The sequence below is a fragment of the Crocodylus siamensis genome, chromosome 5, assembly GCF_052110815.1.
Source record: "Crocodylus siamensis isolate JL-2025a chromosome 5, ASM5211081v1, whole genome shotgun sequence".
NCBI lineage: Eukaryota > Metazoa > Chordata > Crocodylia > Crocodylidae > Crocodylus > Crocodylus siamensis.
In genome coordinates this window covers 37784428-37808175 of record NC_143399.1, presented here as the reverse complement: position 1 = coordinate 37808175, position 23748 = coordinate 37784428, and the positions used below count along the sequence as shown (strand labels likewise).

At 54.0% G+C, this 23748-nt stretch overlaps 1 protein-coding gene across 1 annotated transcript; it reads right to left on the bottom strand.

Annotated features, from left to right (window-relative positions):
* Positions 1–1033: 1033 nt before the first annotated feature.
* On the bottom strand, positions 1034–22474 carry CNOT3 (CCR4-NOT transcription complex subunit 3). The gene is made up of 18 exons (XM_090049390.1): positions 22314–22474; positions 16198–16272; positions 15779–15846; positions 15612–15686; positions 14804–14893; positions 13639–13767; positions 12452–12547; positions 11927–12146; positions 6755–6888; positions 6258–6314; positions 5709–6024; positions 5157–5268; positions 4884–5079; positions 4680–4779; positions 4030–4228; positions 3613–3745; positions 2332–2457; positions 1034–1973 (listed from the first exon to the last, which is right to left on the bottom strand). Exons 2-18 carry the CDS (start codon positions 16220–16222, stop codon positions 1875–1877), a joined length of 2175 nt encoding a protein of 724 aa, XP_089905516.1. The 5' UTR covers positions 16223–16272; positions 22314–22474; the 3' UTR covers positions 1034–1874.
* Between the last annotated feature and the right edge of the window lie 1274 nt (positions 22475–23748).

The following is a 23748-nucleotide window of genomic DNA, read 5'->3' as shown; positions in this document are numbered from 1 at the left end:
ACTGAACACCTTCAAGAGTAAATTGGATGCTTATCTTGCTGGGATCCTATGACCCCAGCTGACTTCCTGCCCTTTGGGCAGGGGGCTGGACTCGATGATCAAGAAGGCCAATCTGGCAGTCAAGAAGGCCAATCGTACCCTGTCATGCATCCACAGATGCATCTCGAGCAGGTCCAGGGAGGTGATCCTCCCCCTCTATGCAGCACTGGTCAGGCCGCAGCTGGAGTACTGCGTCCAGTTCTGGGCGCCACACTTCAAGAGGGACGTGGACAATATGGAAAGAGTTCAGAGGAGGGCCACTCGTATGATCAGGGGTCAGCAGGGCAGGCCTTATGAGGAGAGGCTACGGGACCTGAACCTGTTTAGCCTCCACAAGAGAAGGTTAAGGGGGGACCTTGTGGCCTGCTACAAACTGGTCAGGGGGGGATCAGCAGGTATTGGGGGAGTCCCTGTTCCCCCGTGCGCTGCCAGGAGTGACCAGGAATAACGGTCACAAACTGGCGGAGGGTAAGTTTAGATTAGATATTAGGAGGCGCTACTTCACAGTCAGGGCGGCTAGGGCCTGGAACCAGCTTCCAGGGGAAGTGGTGCAGGCTCCTAGCCTGGGGATTTTTAAAAGGAAGTTAGATGAGCACCTTGCCGGGGTCATCTGACCCCGGTGCTCTTTCCTGCTAAGGCAGGGGGTTGAACTAGATGATCTACCTAGGTCCCTTCCGACTCTAGGTACTATGAAACTATCTCCCGAGGTCCCTTTCAGCCCTAATGTCTATGAAATCCTGACCCAGTTGATAGCACAAAGAACTCAGGCATCCTAGCCCTCCTGCTATAACCCACCAGACCCGCCCCCCTTTCCCTCCCAGAGCTGGAAGAACTCAAGTATCCTGGCTCTCAGCTGAGGGGCTGCAGCAGCCCCTGCATCTCCCAGCTCCCACCCCCCTTACCTTGCTGATGTTCTCCGTGGCGCAGAAAGAAAAGTGGCCTGTTGACTGTTACATTTTTTTTTCCTTTTCCCTGTTTCTTGCGTGAGAAGACATCATATAAAACTATTTATTCATAAATATTTTCCAAAATGAAAATAGGCTTACGAAAAATATTTTAAACACCGGCCCTGCCCGGCCCCGCCCAGGCGGATCTATCGTACGGTGCCCACAGCCTCGGAGAGGGGGAGCGTGGGGAGGAGGGAAGGAGCAGGGCAGGGAGCAGAAATCGAGGGAACAGACCCCCCCCCTGCTTTTTAAATTCCTGGCCCCCTCCATCAGGGGACCTACCAACAGAAGGGAAAAAAAAAAAAAGCAGTTGATCAGTGGTGGCAGCAAGGCCAGGGAGGGGTCAGGGTTACAGCTGCTAGAGATCAGCTCTGGTTGAAGTAAGAAGGTGACTGTTTTAGAACCAGAGGGAGGAGGGTTCCCTCTGAATGAGAATCACTCCGATTCTGGGGGCAGAAAGCCAATAAGGCTGCTGGTTTTCTGGATCTTTAATGGTTTCCTCTTTTTAAATCCAATGATTCCCCTCCCCACCTCATTCCTCCTCCGAGATCATGGTCTTGTTCACCTGCACCCCCCCACCTCCTCCCTGGGAGGGCACTACACTGATGGCTGCTCCTCTCCCCCTGCCCCGCTCCCCACTCAATGTCCCTCGTTCTTGCCTTTTTAAAACTGCATGCATTTAAAGTGTTCGGATGGCCCATTCAGGCCCCCATGCCCCCGCCCCGGGGAAGACGAGGAAGGAATTAGGGGGAGGGGGGAGGCGAAGCTGGGCCCCGCCCTTTCCCCCCTCCCCTTCCCTCCCCATGCCCAACCCTGGGCTCCGCTGTCCCAGCCGAGTAGCTCTGGAAGTCTGGCACCCCCTGGCTGCACCCAAGGGGGATGCAGGTGTCACTGCAGGTCCCGATCCTCCAGGTAGCGATACTCAAAGGTGAAGCCTTCCTTCTTCCTCTGGCCCCATTTCTCGTAGTCAAAGTAGATGTACGTGCCCTGCAGCAGCAATGAAGGGAATGCCAGGTCAGACGGACAGAAAGGCTGCAGTTATACCCAATCCCCTCTCCTCCAGTATCTCGCACTGATTTGTAACACCCAGTCTCTCTTGGGCTGCTGGACATGGTGAGTCCCAGTGGGTGGTTATGGCAGGGTCTCAGCTATGTGTACAGTGAAGCCCAGTCTGCTTTGTTATGGTAGGGTCTTCCCCTGGCTGCTGTGGGCTGGTGTCCAGTATGAGATCTTCATGTAACACAAGTGGTGGCATATTACCACTGTTTCACCCCAGAGCTAGCTGCACTGTAGTATCAGGCATAAGAGCTGTGCACACCCGCCCATGTGCCATGCAGACACTTACCTGCTCGAATTCATCTGTGATGGTCTTGGGCTCCTCATGCCGCTGAAACCACATCATGTACTTGGTGTGGAACCGCCACGACTGTTTCTTCAGGGCTTTGGCTGCCAGGTACTGTGCCTTAGTACCCTGGGGAGACACATGCCCATCACACCTCTCCAGCCACCAGGGGGCAGCACACAGGACAAATGGGAACATACCACTGGCACAAGGAGGTACCTGGAAACAACCTGGGAGGTTTGGGGAGGGGCTTGGCACATATCACTGGCGCAAGAGGATTTGGGGTAACTTGGTTGGTACCATGATAGAGAAGAAAGCTCAGAATGTACCATTTAAACCTGGAGGGGTGGGGTGGCATATACTAGCAGCCAGGGATCTGGGTTTTCTGTTTGCCATGGGAAAAAAAAAAAAAAAAAAATACGGTAAAACCTGGATTCTCTCATTAAAGAGAAACCCACATTTTCTCCTTTAGAAATGGAGAAGACCGTGGGAGACGGCAGGAGGAGCAGGAGGGCAGTCGGGAAGGGGGCATCATGTGCATGTGCGCACATACACACGCACATGGCAGCCAGGCACCCTGGAAAGCAGCTCCCACGGGTAGGCCTGAGGAATGGTTTGGCATGTAGTAATGGTGCAGGCCTAGTTTGGAATGTACCAATCTACCTGGGGGGTGCGGAATGATGTGGTATGTACCAGGCCAATAGCTTGGTAAGTCCCAAGAGCACCAGGTGAGGAGAACATACCATTAGCACTCTTCCTGGGGGTGCAATCACAGGACTATCTACACAGCCAGACAAACGTGGGCAGGGGTCACAGCACAACTTGAACCAAGTGCATGGGGTGTGGGGACTCCATAACTAACACTGGAGGGGGATCTCAGGACCCATGAGCAGCACCCTGTGTGCTTAAAGGGGGAAGAAATGTGAAACCTACTAGAGCAGCAAGTGGAGGGAACAGGGTACCACTGGGACCCTACACTACAGGGCAAGATCCCCCAGTACATACCAAGAGCCTCTAGCCAAGGGGGTATTTCCCCACAGATACCCCAGGGAACAAAGGGAGGGAGTGATTTAGCATGTCCCAGTATGAGGCAGGAGGCTAAGAGGCAGAGCATTTCATCAGCATGACAGGGCTGATGCACAAAACCAATGGGCCATGCCCATGGGGAGGGGAGGGTGCACTACCAGCAGCAGTCACCCACCTCACTACCCATCCTGAGGAGGAGCAGTGGCCAGACAGAACTGGGCTACAGAGCGCTCTGCCCATAGGGGCCCCCGGCTATACCTCCAGATAATAGAAGATGAAGAAGAGCGTCTCTGTTGAGAGGCGCTGGTAGAACTCCACAGTGTCTGAGTGCGGCGGAGGCATCTGGTGGTGGTAAGGGGGAGTCGGGCAAGGGTTCCGGGGCAGATACTGCCTGTGGGGTGGAGACAGGGGGTTACAGATCTGCCTGTGACAGGTGGGGAAGCAGCATGGCATCTTGTTGGCAGCAAAACCCAGAAATCCTGGCTCCCAGCCATTGCTCTAACTCCCAAGACCCCACTCCTCCCCAGAACTGGGACAAGACAACCCCTTTAACCCACTAGATCCCAGAGCTGGGATAAAGGCCTTGCATCCTGGCCCCTACCTCCCCACTCCCCTCAGAGTTGGACAGAACCACCACTCTGTCCCTGCCCCCATACAGCAGGAGCCAGGGCTTACCGGATCCTCTCCGAGTCCGAGGGGTGAGGCATGTGGTGCCAGGCTGCTTCCTCCATGGCCTGCTGGTAGAGCTGCTCTTTGGTGAGTGGCACTGGCCCCAGGGGACAGACCCCCAGGGAGAGCGGGATGTTCACCTCCGAGAGCTGGATCGGGGGCTGACTAGAGGCTGGCTGCGAGGTTGTGCTAGTAATCAGTATGTCTGACCACAGAGGAAAGAGAACCTGTCAAGAATTCTTGCAGGCACTTCACACAGGGGCCCCCCCAACCAGTGCTGAGATCCAACCACCTGAGCCTAGTTTATATAAAAGACCCCTCTCACCTAGCACCAAGACACAGCTACCTCTGAGGTGGGGCATGGGGGGGGGGGGGGGGGGGGGGGGGGGGGGGCTGTTCATATGGGGTTGGCCTGGTGCCAAGATGCAGACACCTCTGGAGCAAGGGGTGTTGGGTGATCATTCATGCAGGAGAATCTTTACCCAGCAGTAAGATGCAGCTGCTTCTGGGGTAAGGCATAAAGCTGGTTTTACAGAGATCCCCACTCTAGCACCTAGATGCAGCTATCTTTGGGGTAGTATGTTCATTCAGGGACTCTACATCCAGTGCAAGACTGTGGCTGTCAAGGGTTGCTGTTTTGCCCTGCACCTCCTTACCCCTTTCAGCAAGGTGAAGCGATGGCACAGGGTCCTCTATGCTGGAGCCAATGGCTGCTCTCTCGGCCATTGATTTCAGACTGCTGAGGGGCTCAGGTGCCTGGAAATGACACAGTGGGAGGGAGGGATGTCAGGTGCCTAGGGAGCCCCAGGTGCGCCCGCACCCTCCCCCTCCCCATGTGTGGAGGGCGGGGCCAGGCTCACCTTGATCTCAGGGGTAGAGCTGAAAGGGGGCGGACCGTTGAGAAGCGGCTGGCCTGGCTTGGCCTCCGAAAAGCTGGGGGTTGGGGAGCTGGGGGGATTCACCGTCATGGGGACCAAAAGGCTGGAGGTGGTAGTGGCAGCATTGCTGGAGCTGCTGCTGGTGCTGTGTGGTGGCGGGGCTCCGCCAGGCTCTTTCCTGGGCAAGAGGAGAAGGCATTAGCATCCAAGTAGGCAGGCAGGCAGCTAGCCATGGGGCCGGGTGAGGGTACTTACGCAGTGCTGCTGGGGGGATTGTGGGGTGTTGGCTGGCTGGGAAGTGTCTGGCTGCTGCTGCTGCTGCTCAGGGCTGAGTCTGATGAACTGTCGGCCACCACAGAGCTATAACCTGCACAAGGAGACATGGCTTTCAGGGTAGGGGCAGCCCAGGCTTGTACCCCATGAGCTGAGGGCAGGTGGAGGAGGAAGAGTTAAAGGCAGGGGAGCACTTTTCCCTCAGGACTAGGTTCTATTGGTCCTAGGGAATGGGGTACCAGTCTCCCCTAGAGAGATGAGGCCCTAGCCCGTGGCTACTGTCCTCACAGAGCTGGGATAAATCCAGGGCATCCTGGCTCCCAGCCTGACCTACTGGAAGTCACCAGCCTCCCCCTGCCCCTCCAAGTAAGAGACAGGTACCAGGGGTGGAAACATTGCTGGGAACACAGGCAGGCAGAAAAGCAGCCATTCCCATCTCAATATCTCCACCCTGGCCCTTAAAATGCTCTGCTACCTTCCCTTCCCTCCCCTCCCCACCCCACACCCACCCAACAATCCCACCAAGGGACTCACTCGTGGCACCGTTCTGCTTGCTAGCATTCTGCTGGGCACTGGGGGGCCGGGGCTGTGAGGCGCTGGTGCTGGCAGGTGGGGGTGCCACAGCCTGGGCGTAGGGCGTGGGGGTGCTGGGTGTGTGCCCTGTGGCCGGACTGGCCTTGTTGCCAGCACTGCTCCCACTGGACACAGCCCCATTGCTGTTGGAGCCAGGGCCATTGCCCAATGAGGACGAGGTGCTTGAACTGCTCCCCAGCTGATAGCTAGGTGTGACAGCTGGCGACTGCGGGTGGTGGTTGTTGTGGACGCTCTTTGAACCATTCTTCGCAGGTGACTGAGGGGACAGAGGAAAAGGTCAGGCTGTCCCCTGGCTACAGCTGGGAGAGAACCCCGTAGTCCTGGCTCCTAGTCCTCCTGTTCCAACCCAGCAGGCCTTGCATTTCCCATCCAAAACAAAGAGAACCCAGGAGTCCTGGGTCCCTAGTGCTAGTGCTCTGATCTATAGCCAGCACAGTGCACCGGACCCTGTATCTGCAGCCCCTAAGAGGGTCCCTCCTCAGCGCTCACCTGACTAACTTCGCTGTCTGTTGATCGCCCCCTCTTCTTGTCATCTTCCGAGTTCTCCTTGTAGGGAGGAGAGAGCAGGGCTCAGTCAGTGTTTGACCCCTAAATGCTCAGCAGGGCTAGGGAATGGCTCATGCCTGAACACAGAGGCCAGTGCAGGCACCACAAAGAAGTGTTTAAACATTTCTGATGTTTTGGCCCCAGGACCACACCTTCTCCGTCAGCTCAGCACCCCTCCCATGTCCCAGGGCCATGACCATCACTGTTCTCTGGAGCACTGGCACCCAGGCTTCAACCATGTTCAGGCTGCCATAAGGCAGTCTGGCCATGCACTAATCCACTAGACCCCACCCTCTTCCCAGAACTGGGAGAGGACCCAGGAATCTTGGCTTCCAGTCCCCTTCCCCTGCTCTAGCCTACTAGACACCCCCACTTCCCAGAGCTGGGAAAGGCTCTGAGAGTCCAAGCTCCCACTGTTTTAGCCCAAGGGAGGCCCTTACCGTCGTGCAGTTGGCAGGGCTGGGCGGAATTGGCGAGCTGGAGGTGGTGGAGGTAGGAGTGCTGCTAGACTGGTTGAAGATCTCATCCTCCATATGGCTGTGGCTGGGCGGGGAGGTGGCTACCAGAGCCTGTGCTGGAAGGGGTGATGGGGCAGGATGCAGTTAGGCAGATGCCAACCAGGCTTGGAGATTTACAGACCAGAGTTGGAAACGCTGGGCCCCTGCCACCTCTCAAAGACCCGCAGGCCTAGTCTATCCCCTCTTCCTGGGGGAGACCATGGAACACAGGGGAAACCTCCAGTCCAAAACAGATCTCCAATCAGCCATGGAGTCTCATACAAGAGTGGGGCAGACAAGTAGGAGGCCCTACAGCAAGCTCTCAGGACCTGTGCCCATCTATCAGCCTACTACTTCTCTAAAGTCTCCCAGGTTTCATTTACCCCATCTCCCTGGGACTCTATGGCTGACTGCAAGTCTGTTTGGACTTGAGGTTTCCCAAGTTATAGTCACTGGGATCCATCTATTACATTATGAGCCTGTTTTACCCATGTCCTTCCAACAATGGTGAGGCCTTATCTGAAAATATCACTGCCAGAACAGCCCCCCAACCCCAAAATGTTAATTGATCTTTTTGCTCCCCCCAAAACCCCAATTCTGTGACGAGCCCAGAAAAAAAGAATCACTTCACTTAGAGCTGGGCAAACTCGTCAGAGAGGTAATGATGGGGGATATCAGGAAGGGTCCAAACAAGGGATGATCTTTTCCTTGCAACAAGACAGCAGGTACAAAACTGCTCAAAGAAAAAGTGTCTCCCCCCTCCAAGATGTCAGCCAGCCTCAGGAGAAGCACAGGACTAGAAGGGGCTTCCTAGGGCATGAAGTCTGGGTCCATGGGCAACCATCTACCCAAGGACTCCCCAAGATCCCCACTGCAAAACCTTCCCCACAACCACAAGGTCCAGTGCCCCAAACACCAGCACCACCCTACAACTCTCAGGGGGAAAAGCTGGGGAAACTAAGGCACTACCAATGCCCTCCCTCCACTGACAGGGAAACTGTTAGGTTCCTAAATGCTCAGAAGATTCTAGGAAAGGATTATGCCCTTCATTAGAAGGCAAAACCCCCACAGCCTGTGCTGGTTTGATCTGGAAGAAGACACTCTTCCTGACCTCAAAATCTGGTGACTGGCATGACCCCAAGCAAAAAAGCAAGATCATCCAGCCAGGAGTCTCTGGGTTTTCCAAGTATTTGGCAGGAGCATGAGCACACCCCAGTCATAGCCCTCCAGCTAAAACTATGGCCAACATCCCAGTGCTGCAAAAAAGGGGGGAACCCTTGCTACCGGAAGCCAGTAGCATTCGAGAGATGGATGGGTGGGGAGAAGCGAACGCAGAAAGGAAAGCCTTCCTGGCCACAACTACAAAAAAGTCAAAGCCTCTAGGCAGGGGTTTAATCAGACTTCTTCCATGCTGCAAGAGTTACCTCCCCACCCCAACCCAGGGATGGCAGACACACACTTCTGTATCACACAGATTAAGCCAAAGATCCTTGTCCTACCACACCCTCCTTCATGAAACCTAGCTAGCGTATTCTGAAAGCAATTCAGAGATCCTGTCCCACTATTAGCTTTGGCAGACTTCCTTCACTCCTCTCCTTGTTAGAAACCTTCTAGTTGCCAGTATAGATTCACCTTTAGCCAGTTTGTAGCTTTCTTACTCAAGAAGAGATATTTGTTCCCTTAACCATCTTAGTGGCCCTGCTTTGAACCCAGTAAAGTTTATTTAAGTTAAACTGCCTTGAGCGATGGTGACTAGGCCCACACACATTATTCTAAGTGTGGTCTTATCAAGGGCTTCTGAAAATGGTACCATGACTTCCCGACCTCTACAGCACATGCAAGTATTAGGCACATACACCTAGGTTGTGTCAGCTTTTTTCATGGCTGCATTGCACTACTGGCTCATGGACCCCCTATAATTGAACAATATATACAAGTCCCTCTCTTCCTGTTTGTCTCTCCAGTCTATGTACCCCCATCTTGTAGCCAAAGTCCTTGTTGTTGGTTCCTACATATGCATAACATGACTGAGTCAAGAGTCATAGAAAAGTAGGGCTGGAAGGGGCCTCCAGAGCTCATCTAGTCCACATCACCTGTCATCCCTATCCAAATCATCCTATACAAACCATAATCTAAATTCTACATAAGACTACTATTAACTGAGACAACACAGACCCAACACTCTAACCTGCCACAGGCAAAGCAGGAGAACCATGGTAGCCAAAATCTTGCTTCTATGAAATGATAATATGAGGTTTGATCAAAAAGTTCTAAGACTTGATGTTCGGGGTACTGTTCATCAGGAATTTGTACCAAGTGGTCAAACAATCAATCAGGCCTTTTATAAAGAGGTTTTCATTCGATTGAGGGATGAAGTTAGAAGAAGCCGCCACGAGCTGTGTGAAAACGGTCGATGGTTTCTGCACTACAGTAACGCTCCTTCACACATTGCTGTCTCCGTTCAAGAATGTTTGGCTGAAAAAACAAACATTCTTGTGATACCACACCCTCTGTATTCACCTGATCTGGTCCCATGTGATTTTTTTCTATTCCCAAAAATCAAAATAAAAGCTGAATGGAAGGAGATTTGATGACATTCCAACCATCCATAAGAATGAAAAACAGAACTCAAAAAACTCACAGTTGAAAACTTCCAGCATTGCTTCCGAAAGTAGCAGGAACATTGGGACAAGTGCATATCATCTGGGGGAGATTACTTTGAAGGGGATGGCTCATAATGTTGTTTGTACACTATTCTTTAAAATAAAGGCTAAGTCCTAGAACTTGTTGATCACTCCCCCGTATATGCTCAAGAAATCCCAGGTAGAGGGCCATGCCCCTCACTACAGAGGAAGGCAAAAACTACCATAGTTCACACCAATCTGGCCATAGGATAAAAATTCCTGACTCAGTTTCATAGTTGTAAGGTCGGAAGGGACCTAAGTAGATCGAGTCTGACCCCCTGCCCTGGGCAGGAGTGAATACTGAGCTCATGATCCCAGATAATGCGATAGGTCAAACCCTAAGTGGAGGGGCAAGACCCTCTAGCCAAGAGCCTCTGGTTTTGGTCCCAGCAGAAACACTGGCACAGTGCAGGGAAAGTCCCCAGCCTTGATAGTAGCCAACACCACTGAGGAAGCCTTAAAAACACCCTGACAGGTAAAAGAAAGGGGGGAGAAGGGAGGAGCAGGGGCAAAAGACAAGCCCACAAGTATGGGAAATAGCCGCAGCAAACATAGATATAGCTACATCTAGATCATCCCTGACTAGTGGCTGTCCAGTCTCTTTTTTAACACCTCCAGTGATGGAGAGAACCCACAGCATCCTTAAGCATTCTAGTCCACTGCCTCACTGTTCTAAGTGAAGACATTTTTCTGGATATCCAGTCTAAACTTACTTTGCTGCAACTTCAAGCTACTAGTCTGCATCCTCCTCCTGCAGCAAGAAAGAGGGAAAGTAGCTTTTCTTCTTTATGGCAGCCCTTCAAGTATTTGAAGACTGCTACCATGTCCCCTCTTATGCACCTTTGCCTCAAGCTGAATATGCCTAGCTCCTTCGGCCTCTCGCTCTTCAAGAGCTCATAAGGACAGAAGAGCAAACATTCCCCATGGCCAACAGGAAGATCTGACCCTCATGATGAACTAGATGGTTTGGGCAGGGACAGCAAGGTGCAAGTATGAGGGCCCAGCTCCACCTCCAGCTCTCAGAGATCAAGCAAGACCTCACAGTTGTCCATAACTCTCAGCCCCCCTCTGGTCTGAAGAATCTGGTTGAGATGACGGTAGTGGGAGATGGTATACTGGGTCACTGCCCTGTGAGATGCTGGGCCACTGATACCTAAACCAGATGCTCACAGGGTCACCCCTGACTTAGACCCTAAAAGTTTCTGATAAGGCAGATACAACATGCTTAGGACCCCCACACCACAGCCTTACAGCTTGGCTTACTTACATGGCAGGTCTGGTCAGCCCTTCTTTCCCCGTGGGAAGAAGAGACTGTTTATTCCCTATTTAGAACACCGCAGGATATTCCACTTGCAGGCCCAGCTGAACAATAAGAAGATAGTGGGAAATTCAACAAACCCTCTATATATTTTGGGGAAGGGAGGCAGGGGACAGACTTCCCTTCCAGTTCTACCAGGAGCAGTCAGATTCCAGGGGGGGCACGAGTCCAGAGTGAATAAGTGTTGCTTCCATACTTGTGCACAGAGAACTCAGGCCACAGATGAGCTACAGGTATCTGACCCAGCCAAGCTGGTCAGAAGCATGACAAGTTGGAATCCTTCACCCACTTGAGCCAGTTAACAGGGCAGCTGTTCTGTACAGATACAAAAATGGATTTACCAATACAGCTGTGCTCAGAGTAGGAGTGATTTAACGGTAGAGTATGCTGGTATTTCTGTTCTGGTAAGGGACTGTTCCTCCAGGTCAGACTTGCACATTTTTGCCTTTCCGTACATAGGATCCCTTCCTGGGATCATCTAAACATCCAGAAACCAAACAACTTCCCTGTTCCTTCAGGGGCATTAGGAGAATCTGTCTCCCCATGCTTCTACCCAAGGCAGATTAGAGGATTTTGAACCTCGTGGCTGTGGGTGAGAGTCTGAAGTGGGGATTCTGGAGAACCCTCAGGTCAACAGCTGCCCGTGAACAAAAAGGGACTGGGCTTAGCCTGGGAGACCCCACCCAGTTCTGTGCTCTCACAGTGGCATGGCACCCCTAGCACAGAAAGAGCCTCAGCCTGCACAGGATTTCCCTCTGATGCAACTGAAGGAAAAAAAGCAATCACTTGCCAGACACCCCTGCCCTGAATAAGGATCGGAGATAGGATGGCTGGTTTGTGTTGAGCACTGGCCCTCCTACAAAGCTCCTAAGCCAGATCAACACATCCATCAAATTTAAGGAGGGGAGAAGTTGAGGAGGGGAATATTGATTCGGGGGGTGCAGGAAGGAGGGCACAGAAGGAAGATGGTGAAAATGAAGCAGCAGAGGGCACAAGGAAGTTGCTGGAGGGAAGGAGCTTGTGAAGAGTTTCAGGAATGGGCTGAGAAGGGCCCTGTCACCCCACTCCACAATGAGATATGGGCCAGCCTCATAGAGAGGAGCCAACACTTACGAATGTCTTCTAGGTCAAGGTCATCATAGAGGAACTCATTCTCCTCAAAGTCAGGGTCCTGTGAGGAGTCCACATAGTACTCCACATCATCCTTGATCTTCCGGATCGAGTCCACCATGATGGAGTCGTTGTCCAGCATGCGCAGGATGGTCTCCAGCATGCGGATGTGATACCGATGCTTCTCAATGTGACGCTTAAGGCCTTCAATCCGGTCCTGCTTCTGTTGGGCAATGGACAAACAGATAGAGGGATAAATGCCACTTCTTTGATCCAAGTCTGCCGCCCCCAGAGCAGTGGGGTCTCCACAGCACACAAGGACCAGTCAGCCTCAGGGAACACACCAGGGGGCTGAACTAACCCCCACCCTCCCCTGCTTTCCCCCACCAGACCCACCCCTCTCTCGAAGCTAGAACAGAATCCAAGACTCACTCCCTCTCAGAGCTGGGTAGAACACAGGTGCCATGACTCCTAGTTCCCCATCCTGGTCACTAACCCCAATGCCTACCCACACTCCATTCCACTCACATCCTTGTCCCCCTTCTTCTTCCGGGTCTGGACCGACAGCGACTCCACCTCGCTCTCAAACTGATCCACCTGCATGTTCAAGGTGTCGATGGTGTTCTGGGGAGAGCCACACACTGTCATTCCCACAGGAGCCTCTCGGGGGCATCACTGCACCCACTCAAGTCCTCACTGCCAACCCACTGCACATCCCAGCCCCAGATTTAAAAGGCAACAAGCTTACAGGCTTGGTGGTGCTACGCTAGCTAGCACCATGTCCAAAAGGGACCTGGAGGTCATAACTGACCATAAAATGAATATGAGCCACTAGTGTGATGCTACAGTTAGCAGAGCAAACAATGCACTGGTTGATGCATGCCAGTGTATCTCAAGCACAACTACAGAAGTTATTCTCCCACTCTACTCAGCATTGGCAAGGCCACAGTTGGAGTACTACGTCCAGTTCTGGGCACCACACTTCAAGACAGATGAGAAGCTTGAGAGAGTCCAGAGAAGAGCCACTTGAATGATTAGAGGCCTGAAGGGCAAGCCATACAAGGAAAGGCTGACAGATATGGGACTGGTCAGCCTAGAAAAGAGAAGACTTCGGGGGAATTTGGTGGCAGCTTACAAATATATCACGGGAGAGCATCAGGAGCTAGGTGAACAACTATTCACCAAAGCGCCCTAAAGGAAAACCATGAGCAACAGTCATAAACTCCTAGAAGGAGGTTTTAGACTGGATATAAGGAACAACTTCTTTATAGTTAGTGTGACCAGACTCTGAAATAGACTACCAGTAGGGGTGGTGCAGGCACCTACCCTGGAGATCTTCAAAAAGGAAACTGGGTACACACCTTGCTGGGGTTATGTGATCCCAGCAGTCTTTCCTGCCTAGAGCAGGGGGGCTGGACCCAGTGATCTCATAAGGTCCTTTAACTTCTGTGAATCTGTGAGCCGACTCCATGAAACACACTCTTTTACCCTTTGGATGGGCATGTTATACAGGGATGCCATGCCTAGCACTGAAATACAGCCCCTATAGGGTGAGACAAGGGGCTGCTCATATAGAGACTCTTTGCTGGCATGGATATGCAGCAGCTTCTGGGTGGGTGCAGCCCCATACCCTCTAGTGCTACACTGAGGCTGGCCCCAAGGGCGAAGGACAGCACCCCTCTTCAGTATCCCCCTCCCCCACAACCCATCCTCACCGTGAGCCACTGGCCAACCTCCTCCTTCTCCTTCTGTGCTGGGTCCACCTTCTGCGCCAGGCCCAGCCCCTCCTTTGAGTAGGCTTTGGTCTTTGTCTCCCGTTCCACCACCTTGAACCGCTCCATTTGCTGGAACCAGACAGAGAACAGGGAATGCTCCTTCCCAAAGGTGGGGCAGAACCCAAGCATCCTGGAACCCTTGCTCCACCACTCAGTACTACACCCTTTCCAGAGGTGGAATGAAACCCAGGTGTCCTAGCTCCCAGATTCCACCCCTGATCCACTCTAACCCAGCAGACCCCACTCCCCTCCCAGAGCTGGGTCAAAACCCAGGAGTCCTGATCCCACCATACTTACCACTACTCTATGCTGTCGCTTTCCCACCAGGGGCTCTTGCTCTGGGTGCACAGGCCCAGCAGCCTCTGCCCAGGCTCCATGCCCACCAGCCTTGCCCTGCCAGATGGTTGGCTGCCCCTTATGATGTCACACTGCCCACTGGCCAATTACAACCAAAGGGAGAAGGGCAGGTCCTCAGGCCCAAGCTGGCCCTTGTCTATTCTAGCCTAATGCCTAAGGTATGAGGAAGTCTCCCCTCTCTAGATGTTCCCAACTGCTCTAGGGCAGGACCCTAGCTCTTCACATGGTCCCTAAGCTCTCTGCAGACTGGTCTTCTCTGGACCTGTCCCTCCCTCACCCACAGCAGCCCCAACCAAGCCAGGGAGTAGCACCCAAAAGGACTGCAATATGGATGCTGTGTGAGGGCAAAAGGGCTGGCTGCAGGGTAGGGGAGAGGATCCTGGTTTTTAAAAGCAACCCAGGGACAGGAGACAAGGCATTGAAAGAAGGCTGGAGGTGGCTGCCCAGTTCTCCCAGCCCTCTCCTGCAACACTGGATCCACCCAGCAGAGGTCTCATCTCCCAGGGCTGGGTCAGCCTGCCCTCCCCTACTTAATTCTAAGAGGTCAATCAGGACCAACAGCCTCTGTGGATCTACCAACAGCTCCACCCCTGCCCAATGCAGATGCCTGTTACCAGGTGTGAAGTTACCCACAAAACCTGATGCTACTGCCCCAAGCCTGTCAGAGTGGGCCCCCCCCGCCACATTGTGGAAGGAGCTCTGCTAGCCTACAAAGGTGGGAGGGCTGTTGCCCCCATGCAACCCCTACCGTCTCAATGAGCTTCCGGTTGTCTATCAGCTGTCTCTTGTCTTTGATCTCATTTGAAGCTACCCAGGTCTTGATCTGGTCCCTCAGTCTCTACAGAGATAGAAGGGGGAGATCAGCAGAGGGATATGGAGACCCGCAGCCCTAAGGGAACCCTAACTCAGGCACTGCCTCCAACAAGAGCTCATGGGAAATGACGGAGCTCTGGATCAAGAAGCATCAAGGCCAGTGGCTCAAGTCCAAGCAGGAACACCAGATATGAGCCACTGCTGGGCTCCCCTGAACAGGGAAGAAAGCTGCTACTGCACAGGGAGGGGATCTCATGATTTCCAGACTAGAATAGGAAAAATCTTGCTGGAGAATAAGGGAAGATGGTAATAAGAGCAGAAGGAAACCAAGAGACAAAATTCTCTCAAGCTCTGGGAGAAGAATGGGGCCTAGGGAGTTACAGCAAGGGGACCAAGAGCCAGAACTCCAGGGTTATTTGTCCCAGCTCTGGGAGGTAAGTGAGTTCTAACAGGTTAGAGCACAGGTGAAGGGGAAGAGTTTGGAAGTCAGAACTTCTGGACTCTATGCCCAGCACTCAGGGGAAGGAGAAAAACAGGGGCTGGTAATTAGAGCAAGTGGGACCTGGATTCAGAACTCTTGGGTTCTATCAAGCCATACTTGTCCTGTCTTGGACTGGTGGGTGCTTCCTCAAGCACCCTGACATGGTGGTGAGCTGTATCCCACTGGCTTTGCAAAAACTGAGAGCTCAGGCTGGATGAGCGGCTCCTTGTTGGGAGCGGAGGGGAGATAGAACACTCCTTACCTGGAGCTTCTTGATCTCCTTCTTCAAGTCTGCCTCGTACTTCTCCTTTTGGTTTGCGTTGGCTGCATTGTGGAGCTGCTCCACAGAGAGAAAGAGGGTGAGATGGGAAGGGGCAGGGTGAAACAAAGGGAAGGGGAACAGGCCAGGCCTAGTGAGGTGCTTCTCACCTTCTGCCAGATGTCTTCAAACTGCTCTACTCCTTCAGAGACCTTCTTCAGGCAGCGATCGATTTCACCTGGGACAGAGAGGGAGTGGGTGTGGAGAAGGACAGGCCCCAATCAAGGCCCAGCCAAAGCTGGGCCAATTACTATCACCTGCCCCTGCCCCTCCCCACCCACTTCATTAGCCCGGTTTCCAGGCTAAAAGAGCCCAGAAAGTCCCCAAGAAGAAAGGCATTTGTACTGTGATTTGGATCAGAAAGAGAACCAAGGAGTCCTGGTTCCCAGCCTTCTTGTAACCCACTAGACCCCATTTCCTTCAAGAGCTGGATAGAGAATCCAGGCACCTGGGCTCCCAGCCACAAGACTGAGGAGTTTTTACCCCAATACTACCTCCACCCCTCCCTTCCCTGGGGCTGGGCTCTTACCTTGTAGTTTCCTTTTATCAGCCATGTTTCCTGCACTAGAGAGGGGCTCTCTTCATACTTTATAAAGCTCCGATACTAGAATAATAAAAAACAACAGGTTACCCTAAGCAGCCTGCTCTGGCTATACACCCCAGGGCAAGGCCCTGCCCCATTCATCACTCTACAAGTTCCCCCATCCTGGGCTAGCGCCCCCTACAGAGGACTGATTTTTGCCCCCTTCCCATCTGCTCTGCCCTGCCCTGGTGTTGGATCAGTGCCTCTTAGAAGGGAAAGATCCCTGCCCCATATCCCACACACTAAGCCAGTATTAAACTCAGGCCTCAGTACCTGCTGCATCATGACCACTAATTGCTTCATTACACACCAACAGGAAGAAGCAGCGACCATTTCCCCCACCCTCACCAACAGGGAGCAGTGCTGCCTACTCTCCCTCTCTCTCACGCTAGAAACCAAAACCTTGTTTACCCAAAGATAAGGCAGCTTACAAACTACCTGTGATTGTCTTGGCTTCTATGGGTGCCAGTGGGATCCATTCCCCCTCCCTGCCTACAGATCCCTGTCCCCAAGCTAGCAATGTGAGTAGGAAGCTTTGGCCATGGTAGTGGTAGCAGATGGGGAGTAACAGTAGCACACTGGCTTGCTGTGGGGCCAAATGGAGGTATGCTTGGACCACAGACTCTCTCTGCTGAGGAGCAAGAAGGGAGCTGGCAGGAGCCTGCTGTGGCTGGGAAAGAACCATAACCTCCCAGAGCCTAGGAGTTTTCATGAGGCCCCCAAGGCCGAGGTGAGTGAGACTGATTAAGAATTGGAATCTGTTTGGCTCCTGGTAGTGGGAGAGAGATGGGCTCCCTCCCTAGGGCGTAGCTCCTGCACCAGCTTGGACGCGATTCCCAGGGTTGGGAACGTCAGCTGCGTACCCCATCATGCCAGCATTCTATCCAGGCCCTGACCTGAACCACCTCTGGGCAGCTTCAGTGTCTGCCCAGAAAACAGCCCCAGTGCCCTCTATTGGCAGCCAGTCCCCTTATACCAGATTGGGGGGAGGCTGTTTCTACCTCTTTTTGCCCCCAGAGGGGTCTAGCCAGAACTGGACAAGCTGTGGACGGTTATTACCACTTCCAGTACCCCCAGGAGGGAGGGGGTTGTCAGTGACTTTCCCCACTGAGGCCAGGGGAGGAAAAGATCCCTCTTCCCTCCAGCTCCTAACAATGCTTTCTGGGCCACAGGGATCCCCAGGACATGACACTATGCATGGAAGGTCCACGACTCCTGCTTACCTGCAGACAGCTTGGCTCTGGGACTTTTGTGACCTGTGCTGAGGGCTACTGCACAGGTGAAGGTGGCACATGACTGGAAGGAAGCCGGGGGCAGAGGGCCCCTCCCCCAGCCTGAGCCCCCACTGAAGCAAGGGATTTTGGGACAGGCCCTGGCCTATAAAGCATAGGTGGTGGGCTGGGGACGTTATGGAGAGGAGCCTGTAGTGTTTCTTGGTCCCTTTGCACAAAGTCACCTGAAGGAGGTAAGTGATACTGGGCTCAAGTTACAGACCCAGAAGCTGAGGAACATGGAGGGCTGGGAAGGTATCTTCGGTCATACAGCAGGTGGAAGAAGAGTCCATGAATTCTCCAACCACTGCCTTGTGCCTTAGACCCTGCTGCCTTTCCAGGGCTAAGATGGAACCCAGGAGCCCCAGTTCCCCACACTTCTGATCCAATAAATCCCACTTCTTCCCCCCCAGCTCTAATGGTAACCACTCTAGAGAAGACGCACTTGCCTTCCACCATGTCTCCTAAAAGCTGTGCGCCACAGGCTGAGGGCACATGATTGCCCTGTATGGTCAGTCAACATTGCTCTGCCTGCAAACCCCTGGATCCCAACATGTGTGTGGACATGCAAGAATCTGTAGTAGCCAAGGCAAGTCTTACTGCCAGCTACCTAGTGCAGAGCAGACCTGTGGGCTGGGACAGGCACCACACTGGGCCCTTCTCAAGCATAGCCTGTTCAATGCCAGCTGGGCTGGCCAACTTCTCTCACCCTGGAGACAAACCCTTCCCCAAGAACATGGCCTTAGAAAGGCCAGGCCTAACCGGGCTTGGGGCTGAAGATGGGAGGGGGTTTTAGCAAATTCTGGTGAAAGGCATCTCCCTCCACTCCAACCTCTTGCATAAAGACAGGATGCAGATACTAATTCCCTCTTTCCATTTCACCCTGCTGCTCCCCAGCCTCCAAGAAGGGTCCCCAGGCTTCTAACCATCCAGACAGCATGGGAGGGTGAATGGCAGTGGACCCGGCACTTGTGGAGCTCTAACAGGAGCTACACTGACAGATGGGTGGGTGAGCTCTGATTGTTCCTCATGCCCATGCTGCACAGCTGAAGGAGACGGTATGCCCATGATGCTGAACTCTCTGGATCCAGCCCCTGGTCCCAACTAGCCTATCCAGAAGGTGGCATCAGATGCCACTAGGACAAACTGGAAAACTAAGGTGATCGCCTGCTCCCAGTCCTTCCATATAGGATGGCTCTCCTGAGTGGTTGTGGCTGCTCGTGTCACTGTCCCAGATGCAAATGGCTTTACCTGCTATGGGGAGGGAGGATCCTCAGCCGCCTTGAGAAAAAGAGCACCCATGACTTGCCAAAGCTGGCTGAGGTAAACCGGTCTTTGAGTCTCAAGGCAGCACTCCAGCCAGCAGCCTCCACCTGTCTGTTGGTGAGGTCGCAACAGTCTCTTAAACCTGGAAGGCCTCCGGGGGGGGGGGGGGGGGTGCGTGCGCAGGCAGGGGGAGTGGGGGGTTTGGTGGAGCATGTGGAAAGGACCTGGATTCCTCTGTGCAGGACTGAGCACTGCCCTCTCCTGTAACCTGGCTAGAATGGAACCGCTCTGTTATATGGACATGAATCCAGAATTGGGGCATGGGAGCAGATTTATTCCAAGATAATCATTTCCATACAGGCTGCTAGCTGGGAATTGCTCTTTGGGTCAATGTAGCCCAAGGCAGACAAGCCCTGACACTGACTGTGTGGGGTTTTTTTTTTAAGAACATCCTACTCTTAGCCTTAGCTCTTACTGCTGCTCACAACTCTTAGTCACAACCTGGGGAGAGGCTCTCTGGGGGGGCAGGCAAGTTGCCCCAGCAGGGGCTGTAAGCAGATATAAACAAAGAAATAAAACAACCGTATTGACAACCAAGCCTGCAGCCTGGACAGCACGAAAGCAGCTCTGGCCTGGTGGTCTGGCTGCAGGAGTGGAGCCTCAGCTGAGATTTTCAAGATGTGGGTAGATGCCCAGCACCCTCCTCTGACTGCTGCAATGCTCAACTGCCAGGGGGACGAGGCCCACTGCCCATCACACTGACCATGGCTGCCTCAAATGATCATTTCAAGGGGGCAGAAAAACTTCCTGTTTTCAGCAGCAAAAAACAGGTTGGCACCCCTAGAACAGCCCCAGCCTCTGCTGCTCCCTCCCCAAAGAATTATGTTTCACACAATGCCCTTTGCTCACTGAAGTAGACTCTTGCCTTGTTACTGGAGCAGGAGGAGGAGAGGGGGACAGCTCCAATCTGGCAGCTCTTTCATGTCCCTCCTTAAGCAGTGCCTAGGGCTGATATTCCTCTCAGCTGCCCATCCTTAAGCTGCTGCTTGTATTTAGAGAGTGTGGTCTCTTTGTTCTGTTTGTATGCCCCACAGCATGGGTGGGGAGTGTTGCAGATAGGCACTGGGAGCTACCAGACCCCACAGGCATACAAACACCTCTTAAATACTCACTGACTGGCCAGACAACAGTCATATATAAAAGTCTAACAGGCTTTGTGCTACACAGCTGCAGTCACCAAGAGTGGGGGCAGTGGATGCCCTGTTGTACCAGATGCTGGCACAGGGATGACAGGGAGGGCCCTGCCAGGGCCTCTCCCAGGAGTTGTGGCTGTGCACAGACCCCCAATAAGAAGGTGACTGCCTGGAAGAGCTCCAACCTCAAATACTTGCAGGTTGCTGTCCCCATTTTACCCCGAGTCTCCAGAGCTCCATCTGTGCACCTACACAATCTCCACAGCATGTCTGTCCATACCACATGTGGCCTGGTCCTTCCCACTTATGCCAAACCTGGGAATGAGGCAGTAGAGTCCAACCAGGTGCCTGCTGCTGCTGCTCTCTAGAGCTCAGTCTTCAAGGGACTAAGTGCTGGCAGGGACACCCCCAGGGCAACTTCACAGCCATGTTCCAGGAGTGATGCCCAAGAAGTAGTCAGGGCATCTTGGGGGCCCTCTCAAAGCCATCATGGAAAAAGATGAACCCACAGTGACTTGCCACAGCTGAGAAGGGAGCCCAAGTTTCCAATGCCAAGCTGCCTTTCTTGCTTCCTGGATGTCTGAGCCTTTTCTGGTGGGTACCCCATCTCCCTTCACGTAGCTTACACCAATGCTGCAACCAGCAGGCCACTTTATTACCAATGGCTTTGATTTCTAGCTGGCAAGTGCTGATGGGAGGGAAAATGCTAGGTGTGGGAGTTTCTGGGAAGGGACTGGTGTGAAAGAAGGGAGCCTGAGAAGCACAGGTGAGGGGGGACCTGAACTGGGGACAGAGAGGAAAGACACCAGCGGTTCCAATCTGTGGTACAGGTGCCACCAGCAGTACACAGACAACCTGTCAGTAGTATGCATTAACAGATTTATTATTATTTTATATGACAAAAATTTGCTGGTGGTACTTAAGGTTGTATCATTTTAAATTGGTGCTGCGCAATCTGTCAGACTTTGGGAACCGCTGATGTAGACAGTACTGCCCTCCCATCAGATCAGAGCCCTCCCATCAGATCTGGGGAGCCTTGGGACTACACAGATCTCTGTCCTTGCCTGTGCCTCAGTTTCCCCCATCTGTAAAAAGGGGTCAGTGATATGCCCTCTGCTCTGGGAACTGCTATGACGCCCTGGAAGGAAAGCACTGAACACACCCCAGTATGGATACCATCATTACTCAAAGCCTGGACACAGACAACAGAAGGGCTAGGGCTGGCCTGGGTGCATTTGCAATGGGATAATACTTTCAAAGGGAGTTTGAAGGCTGGGGCTATGCAGGCAGACATGGCTGAGAACCACAGGGAGGGGGCTGGAACTCAGATGTGGAAGACCTAGAGGCAAAAGGCCCTTCCCCCTTTCTCCACCAGCCAGTCAGTCCCTCTGACTTGGAGCCAGGTTGGGGGTGGATTCCCCCAGCACAGAAAGGCCCCAACTCATGCAGCTCATGGAAGCAGGTGACAGGGCAGTCTAAGCAAACAGGGTCCTGGCAGGTGTAGTACAAATTATTCCCATGCTCTCCCCAAGTGCCACACTGATCCCCTCCCCCTGCCTGACCTGTAGCACTGCTCCCTCCCTATGCTCCCTGCCCAGTCTGCTGCTCTTCCACCTCCTGCTAATAGGCTAAGCACAGCACCAGGGACCACCCGGGCTACAGGCTGTCCACCCCTGCTCTGAGATGCCCAAGCCAAAGACCATATTGGGGCACTTTGGCTCCTGCTTGGTCCAAGGTGGCGGGAACCGGCCAGAGGCTTTTCCCTCTAAAAGATGTCAACCTCGATGCTGCCCTAGGATGAGGGGCACAGGTGGCTCAGAAGTGGGGCAGGGCCATTCCCCTCCAGGAGCCTGTGGAGCCCACCCAGGTCCAGGACAGCAACCACCAGCCCAGCGCCCACTCTTGCTACGCCTGTCCTGAGGGCAGTTTCCTTCGTTCCACAGAGCCACGCGCCCCCTGCCCTGCCGCGGCCTCCCTCGACTCGGATCTTGGCCCTATGGATCTGCCCCACTCTCTTACAGGTCCCACTTCAGCTCCCTGCTCCCTTATGGGCCCCACACCCCAGACACCGGCCTCGCCCCCGGGAGCCGCCCGGCCGCTATCCCCAACCCCTGGGGCGCCTGCAGACGCCGCCCCCGGTCCGGTCTCCCCATGGCGCCTATGGAGCACGGATCCCCTATAGCCCCCACCTGCCCCTTCCCCAGGGTCCCTCCCAGGACGGCAATGCAGACCCCTCCCCCCTCGAAGCTCCGCCCCCTATAGGACCCTGGGCGCCTACAGACTCCCCCTATAAACCGCTCCCCCTGCGTTGGCCCCTCCCCCCGCCCCTCACCGGAGGCGCCTGCGGCGGATGCGCCGGGGGCTCCGTGCCCTGCCGTGGCACGCGGGCCAGCTATCGCGACGCGGGCGCCGATCCGTCGGGTTGCTGCCCCCTCCCCCCGCTCGCCGCCGTCTCTCGGGCTCCGCGGCATCCAAGATGGCGGCGGGCTCCCTCCGTCCGCCTCTCCGCCCCGGAGCTGGGCCCCGCCCCCCTAGCCGCACCCAATTGGGTGCCCCGCACGTCCATTAAGCCTCTTTGGTTCTCTATTGGCTTAAGGTGGGAGTGTGGGCGGTACCGGGCGGGAGACTGGTCCATGCCTTTTCCTGCCAATCAAAGGCCAGCAGCCTTCTGATTGGCTTTGATACATACCCGTCAACCAGCCTTACCATTCACCGGGTTTAGGGGGCGGGGCCCAAGCGAGACTCGCCCACACGAGGAAAGGAAACTGGGCCTGGCAACTCTAGGAGTGTGGTTTCCCCGTTGGTTTGCATAATCGCCACTCACAGCGGCCGCCCAGATGATTGGTTAACAGTTTTGGAGGCCGGGCGACACAGAGATGGCTTCTCGTGATTAGCCAAAGGCAGGAGATAGTGGTGGGACGGATAGGCTGAAGCTGTTGACGATGGGACCAATAGCAGTAGGACGCAATGAAGAGGCGGGGTTAAACACATTACTAATGCCTATTGGCTTGCAGGGATTTTCATTCTAGTCTTTATGGACCAATAAGATTAGAAAGTCAGGAAAGAGCCCGCCCCTGGCCACTCAGGGCCATATTGAGACATAGTGACCAGGCCGTAAAGGGACAGTGTGCCCCAACCTGTAGCAGGCCTGGGGCCCTGTGCAAGAACATAAGCCCTAGAGCAGAGGCACAGGGCCTGGCCCGGAGCTCAGAAGTGGCTGGGTAGCCACTTCACAGCTAGGGTCCAACACCAAGCCACCACCGGGGGTCAGCGAGCACCAGCTCCCAACCCCCAGCTCACTCTGTGGTGTCTGCTCCCAACTGCCCCACTAACTCCATGGCCTCCCTGGCTCAGGAAGAGAACTCAGGAGTCCAGATGCTCAAAGCCCCTCTCATCTGCACCTATAAAGGGACTTACAGCAAACACCCTTCCCAGGTCCTTGCAGCTAAGAGAAAGCCAAATCAATGGGAGTTACCAAGCATAGTCTGAAGCAAGTGGGGTGATGGTGGGGGGGAGGGTTCATAGATTTCATAGACATCTGGGCTGGAAGGGACCTTAGAAGATCACTGAATCCAAGCCCCCTGCCCCAGTTATATCATTACTTCCCCTCCCAACAGAGATGTAGGGGGCCATGGACTGAATTGCCTCCCAGCCCCATGCTCAGCTCACAAGTCCCACCTGGCTCGTCACAATTTATCACCTGTGGCTGGAAACAGGACCAGCACATTTTTACTGCCTGCCTTTTGTCCTGACCAAGAAGCCAGCTC